This window comes from Topomyia yanbarensis, chromosome 3 (assembly GCF_030247195.1).
Source record: "Topomyia yanbarensis strain Yona2022 chromosome 3, ASM3024719v1, whole genome shotgun sequence".
Taxonomy (NCBI): Eukaryota; Metazoa; Arthropoda; class Insecta; order Diptera; family Culicidae; genus Topomyia; species Topomyia yanbarensis.
In genome coordinates, this window is record NC_080672.1 from 265,606,222 (window position 1) to 265,613,540 (window position 7,319).

The 7,319-nt window shown below is 38.5% G+C and overlaps 1 protein-coding gene across 2 annotated transcripts in view; it reads right to left on the reverse strand.

Annotated features, from left to right (window-relative positions):
- The window catches only part of LOC131694049 (uncharacterized), a 52,405-nt gene that overhangs the window by 9,907 nt on the left and 35,179 nt on the right, over positions 1 to 7,319 (reverse strand). The window contains exons 1-4 of one of the 2 annotated variants that reach the window (XM_058982405.1): positions 1,836 to 2,203; positions 1,234 to 1,590; positions 1,054 to 1,139; positions 681 to 993 (exon numbers count right to left, since the gene is read on the reverse strand). In XM_058982405.1, the coding sequence (XP_058838388.1) occupies positions 681 to 993; positions 1,054 to 1,139; positions 1,234 to 1,483 (649 nt within the window). In that variant the 5' untranslated portion in view covers positions 1,484 to 1,590; positions 1,836 to 2,203. Of the gene's footprint in view, positions 1 to 680; positions 994 to 1,053; positions 1,140 to 1,233; positions 1,591 to 1,835; positions 2,204 to 7,319 lie in introns of those variants that run through there. The other variant, XM_058982404.1, reaches the window with a different exon arrangement.

Here is a 7,319-nt window from a genome sequence, read left to right on the forward strand (position 1 = left end):
TATTCAACTACACTCAAGTTTTTTCTACGCGGTTTTTTTTGCGCGGTATTTTTTACGCGGTTTTTTTTACGCGGATTTTGAAATTTACGCGGTTTTTATTTACGCGGATTTTGAAATTTGCGCGGTTTTCATTTACGCGGATTTTGAAATTTACGCGGTTTTCATTTACGCGGATTTTGAAATTTACGCGGTTTTCATTTACGCGGATTTTGAAATTTACGCGGTTTTCATTTACGCGGCCTGTATACCCCGCGTAAAAAAAACTTGAGTGTATTTTTTGTGCAAGAAAAGGCAATTGTCCAACGATTGTTTTACACTGATTTACTTTGAAAGCGGCTGCAAAACGGGACGCTGCATGCCACGAATACATATGAGTAATCAAAAACTTTTTATGTAGTATTGTAGTCGTTGATTGCACAAGCGTGAACACTATAAGTTTATGCAAAATTTGCCAATAGAAAAGTGTCGTCATAACAATAGAAACATTTGATAGTGATTACAACATTTTTATCATTTAAAGCTTAACGGGTATGGACGATATTCACAACTCCCCATGGCTCACAACTCCCCACCGTCCCCTACCTAAAAAGTTTTAATTTAAACTTTTTAAATCATATCTTTGGCAAGTGAAAAGTCGGCAATCACGTTCTAGCGTCCAATATTTGCATTCTGACACTTACCTAACTGTCCCATTTGTTCCTGGTTGGACATGTTGAACAGTGGATCACAGGAACCAGTACACCCGAGCAGGTTCTCCTGAGACGGCGATGTAGCCGAGCTGCATGAGTAGAGGGAAGAATCGATACTTTCCTGCTTCCTCGTTCCATTTGGCGTTGTTTGGCGATGCTGCTGCTGGTCGGAATTTAGCTGCTGCTCTGACCCTGCTGAGATGGTATTCAGTTGCTGGCTGCTTCCGAACATTTCGTAGCTGGATAGGGACAGACTCAGTGTCGATGTTTTGTTATTTTCCTTGTCTAAAGCTGCGAGGCGATTCTGAAGAAACATTTCACATTTAGAATTGAAGGATGCATAGGCTGATTGACAATAACTTACTTCCTCTAGAACATGTTCGTAGGATGGCGGCGGGCTCAGTGGTATCGTGTTGTTTTCAGTATGGGTCAGTGAGGGATTGACGTATCCTAGAAATGTTAGAATCATGAGTAGTCAAGACTATATATTTTGCACAAGAGTGTTAGTATCCCTCCAGAAGGTATTCAGTTCCGATGGAGTTACCTATGTGTTCATCGGGTGAGTTCCGGTCCCGAATGAGGGCCCGTTGGTCGTTGCTCATCGATACTAAGCTATCATTATTCTGCTCGGAATCTAAGGTGGTGCTGCTACCATAGCCTGTACCAAGGGTGTTACTATTCATATAGTGTGGAGCGATCTGATTGGCCTGACTGTCTACTACGACATCCTGCTCCTGTGAGGTGCTACGAGAAGAACCACTACCCATGCGGAACTTGAGCTTGAAGGGAGCCATTGTTCCGCGAGCGGAAACTAGTTTGGCCCGAAACCAACGGGTGGGGTTACCAAGTTTTGATTTTAGAGTAATGTTTTAGCTTAGTTTTAGATTTTTACGCTTAGGGACTGAAATTAGACAAAGGTAGAGAAAGAAACAAGTGAAAGAAACCAGTCGAAGTAAAAGAAGTACTAAGAACTCGTGAATGTGATTTTTAGATGTGACCAATTTTGCGAAAAACATACTGAGAAAAGAAAAGTGAACTGAAAAGGGATGCTTCAAAGAAGGGTATAATACAAATTCATTACTAATTTAACTGTAAAAGTAATAGACATGCAAAGCCAAGTTAAAACATAGTGGTATAAATACTTACTAGTGACTAACTGATTTGTTTTAATCTTTACTAACAGTTTACAGCAGAGGCGCAATATTTCGTTCAGTGATGCGTGCATGAAGGGGCGGTTGGCTAAATATGTAGTCTGTGGGACAGGCTCGTTACTATTATCTTACCAATGTTATCATTAGTGCTATTTTGGCAGATCGAATGGCTTTTCGACAACGTACAAAGACGCTTTTGAATTAGTTTTGCGAATGGTCTTCTCAGGTTATTCTAGGCGATTTTTATACTCTAATTACCAATTTAAAATGCATTGTAATTGCTTGAGATTCTTTTAAATTGGAAGGAAAGATAACACAAAAAGTTATTGATAGATTGGAACAAATCTAGTTTAAAACCGTTTCCTAATATATTTATAAACAAGGTTTAAAACTTTATTCCGGAAATACCAGAAATTCTGCATTTCAAATATAAATACAAATATGCCTCAAATTTCATAAAGTTACAAAATAGTAAAAATAGCTTTTTTGCCTTTAATAACAAACACAGTTCACGCTGTTTCTTGTTATTTTGAGGTCTCGTTAAGATCAGATTTATAACATTTCGATGTTTACAGACTACATGATAACTCCTTAATAATAATTGGTGTTCAATATCAAGCAGAGAGGAACTCAGATAACAATTACGGAGAATGAAGCAATCAGGGTGCACCAAGTCATAAAACCTACCATTGCAATTATATATACTTCGAACAAACCCACAGTTTGGAACAAACAAGCAGTAGAATTCTTTCTCACAGCATTGGGCAAACTAACAACATTTTCCATTAAGTTAGAGTTTTCTTACCAACACTATTCAATTGAAACGTTCAAATAAAAATACGTTACAAATCACCATTGCACATTGTGTAGAAGAAACCCGTAAGGCGATTATTGTAAGTCTACTACTCGACCGGAGACACAAGCTGAAAAACGATGGACTAAATTTCCAGTTTTTCAATGTAGTGGTCAGAGATATAACCATTTGAAATTTGTATAGAAATTAATATGGGAAAGCCTACTTTTTTGCATTTTCTATTCTACAGACTACAATTTTTCCTGTGGTATGCTAAAAATTAGATATCGACAATGTTTTAGTTATTTCAGTTCAAATTTATATATATTAAAGCGCCCCTCTTCCCCCCTCACTACCTACGCCCATCCAAACATATCAATGTGGTGAATCTAAAATATATGATGTTTCGCAGTGTTGGCAAAAAATGATTTTTGGCATTTAATTTGATCTATCGAATTTTGAACAGCTATAACTTCTTTTAGAGACATTATAGAACCATGCATCCTTCGCCAAAGTTGTTCTACATATCCTGGACAATACTTCTATCTAATTTTTGGTATACCACAGGAAAAAATGTAGTTTGTAGAATTGAAAATGCAAAAAAGTAGGTTTTCCCATACTAATTCCCATACAAATTTCAAACGCAATGCGCTACGCCGGGTCAAAACCAATCGACCCCAAATTTTGCTCAGTTGTTTGGGACCCCAAATGGAACCAAAAAAGTGCTGTGATCGGTTGATGTGATCATGATTTGATTTTTCCATATAACAATGCCCTAATGGTCATACAGATAAATGTTATTTATGTGTTATATTCGCACGTTATTTTTGTGCCGATAGCTGAAGCAAACAGTTTCGTATGTATTTTCGTATTTTCTCTTTGTACACGTTAAAATCTACTCAAAAGTTTGGTATCGATAGACGTGTCTATCTTTACCGTGACAACCGACAGTAAACCGGTAAAGATAGGCACGTCTGTCGATACCAGGACACATGTTAGTGAACTCGGGTGATTCGTAGTTATACCACAGACTAACAGACATAACACTCAAAAACAAAGCTTCGCCCGCTTTAACGGTCATTTTAAATATATTTGTAGTTGGGACTGTGGCCACATTTGAAATTATGGCGCCACTGACATATGAACAAGCATTCGGGGGATAGACCACTAGTGAAAAATTGTTCCCAAACCTGAGGGGTAACCCACCAGTAAATGATTGTTTGGGACTGTGAATAAAAGGTGGAGCTAGTGTTCTGAGAAAATTGTCGGATCGATGTTTTTTGAGGGAATTCCCTCATAGTGTTATGTCTGTTAGTCTGTGGTTATACTGCCTAAGCTCGACCCTCATTAACAGAAGACAAAGATTAAGCCCGTACGATATTAAGCCTGTTCTAATGACCCTGCCACTTCTAGTTTTCCGAGCTGTTTACTTCACATCCTTGCTCTCACTTGAGTACTATGGCTCTAATTTTCATAACTTTCCCTACCCAGTAATCTCTAGCTAATTGAATGTTAAAATGTAAAAAAGTTATTAAAATCGGTTGTCGGCAACCAAACATGGTCGATTGTCGGCTAATTCTGAGTTCTCTATAACCCAATCGATATGAGTATTTTCGGAGCGGGCCTGACGAGTGGATGCCAGAGATTGATTTTTGACACCATTTTGAAAACCAAGATGGCGACATCCGGTTTAGCAGAATTCTCTATATCCCAATTAATATGGATACTTTCGCGATTTAAGGTTTTCAGATTTGTCTATAGTAAAAAATCCATCTATTATGACCGATTTTTTACCATAGCTTCGACATGTTGGATTTTTGTATGGTGACGAATATCAATTTTGGATATGGAGACATTCTTCTATCACAACCTTTGCAAATGAAAAATATCCACATTATGACAACCTAGTATGTACTAGCATATGCAGTAAAGTAGCATTTTATTTGGATTTCAGATGCTTCTTGCAGCATATTAGCATTTTCATGCATAACTATTGTAAACTTGCTTTCAATAAACTATTCAAAAAAAAATTGTTGTTAATCAGCATTTTGAAGGAAGAAAAGCCGTAAAAATATTTTTATGGCACAGCAATAATGGAGCGATCTATTTTGCCAAAAGCGGTTTTTGAAAAGCACTTTCCATGCCTATTTATTACTTGGGTGACTTTTAATAAATAATCTAATTTATTGGTATAAGTTGGTCACCCTGTAAATCTGAATGCGATCTGCCAGTGCGTTAGTGGCGCGTACCATGCGTACCAGTTTTTCACATACACACATTGTGCTTCTGTAAATTTTATTTTCTCTTTGAATGTTGGTGATTTTTATCATATTGTGCCATTTTTTACTAAATTTTGTTAGGATGCCGACAACCGACCAAATTTTTCTAAATGGTGTAAAATTATCATTTCACTAAATTGTCAGTAACATTTTTCATATTGACGGAAAAACATTAAATACTTTTACCAGTTATTAGCTAAGGTCTCTTGCTTTCCATTGGTATGCTTATGTCCCTATATTATGCAATTGGAGAAATGTTATGAGCCAAAGAGAAAAGTGTGCCGACAACCGACCACATTCTCCAATTGATAATTAGCGGATTTGTGGCTTTTTCCTCAAAATCCTTTTGATTTTTTTTAAAAAACGACAAATTTTGATTTTTTTTAAAATAAAACGGTATGTAACCCCTTAATCAGCGTGAGTTCAACGTTGTCTTCATGTTGACATATTTTGAAATAGTGGGGAAGGGTGGGAGTGTATAATTAGTAGGAGGTGGGAGGTTGCGTCGGGAACCACCTAACTTATTCTAGTATACGGGGTGGATGAAGGGAATGCCGTCGTGAGGTTGGTCTGAGAGGGGATGTGATAACGGGTAGTGGTGAGGGGGTTTTATGAAAGAGGGGGAGGGTGGATGGTGGCGATCAACACCATACTTCATGGTGTACCTTCCATTTGAGACTAAGTTAGTAAAAATTGGTTCAGTCATCACAGAAGTGGCTTTAGCTCTGGAATATGCCCGGAACCCGAGACTTCCGGACAATATATTCCAAGATCAGTGATCTAGGTCTGCGAATCGAAGTTATTTGATGATCATTTCAATAGATTTCAAACTTATGAGGTATTACGATTGTACTGGTTTATTTAAGAAATGTCTATGAAACCGCAATAGCTAACCAGTAACTACGACACCAAAAGTCAGGTCTGAATGAAATTCAATAGCAGTTAATATGAGAATTATATCTCTCATTTGAAGTCAAGTTTGTAAAAATCAGTTAAGAGTTCGCTGGAGAATAGGTGTGACATTGGCTTAACAATTTGACGAGTTCCCCGGGGCATCAAGAACCGTCACAGGTGGCCAAAGTGCAGGCACGTAACCAGAGGGGGGTTAGAGGGCTAAAGCCCTCTCCGGAATTATTCAAAAATAAATTAAAGAAAAAAAACATGTCTTTCGGTGACTCTTAACAAATTTGTATCATGTTAGGTTTGAACAAATTAATGAGAGAATGTTGAAGAAGATTGCTATTTGGAACAACCAAAGACACCGGTCACGATACCTACTCAGTATCCTGAGTGCGACAAAAACCGTTCCTTTCATATTGTGTGCCTCGTCGGAAGGACAAAAGTAACTGTTACTTTCATTCTTGCTGTGGTGATCTGAGGAGATGAGTGAGCCGCAGAAGCAAGAAGTGGTGCTCCAGCCAAATACGGAGGTTATTAACTTCCGGCCTTTTCACATAAGAAGGCATTCGTGATAGGAAGCATTTGTTGAAGGTTAAAATGGAGATTATGCTAACGAAGTCGCCTTTATCGAGTTCTATCATGTCAGACATTCAGTGCTGATGGCGTTCAACAAATTAGCCCAGGCGAAACCAGTCATTTTGTATAATAACTTGTAGCACGTGTTTTCTGTGACGCCGCTATAATTAGGATATATGGACGACGAGAAAATATTAATGCTCGACTTCAAGAACTGATACCACTTACTTGGACCGGGACCATTAAAAGATTCATGTTACATTTGGAAGGAATGGAATTCATTGTAAACCCAGGAAGTAATTCTCCGTATTTCAAATGTGTTTTTGTGGTGAGAATCTAGGTGGACCGATGCATTACCTCCTACCTGGCCCTGCGCATACAAAACACAATACGATAGTATCACTACACACATTACATCTTTGCATATCCATAGTCTCAAATACAATTACCTGAACCACAAACAATTGCTAAATATGTGGTTGCTGTTCAGTTGATATTGACGGCAAAAGCTGTGTCAAGTATCTCAAAATTAACAGCAAACACCGTCATTGAGGAAGTCCACACTCGTGAGCCGTAATGGTATGAAACAAGGATGAAATCAGATGTTAGCGAACACGACCACGGCAGTAACCACAATGATGACACGGAAGTGTACGAGATAGAAATAAACGACCACCAACTTTAACCGGTTTGTGGCAAATGTTAATATCGTCCAGTTTCGCTCAACTTTTGCCCGATTTTTTAGTACCGGTTTGTAAAGCTGCATTGTTGTTCAACATGAGGCCAAACTATGTCGCCATTCACCTCTGATGCAAAACTTCTAACCTTTACCTCCCCGCGGTGCCAACCGGGGTACGAGCCACCTTATACCGTTTTCGCTTGAACACGGGGCTGGCTCGAGTTCTGGCCGCAGCCGCAGTAAGTTCACACA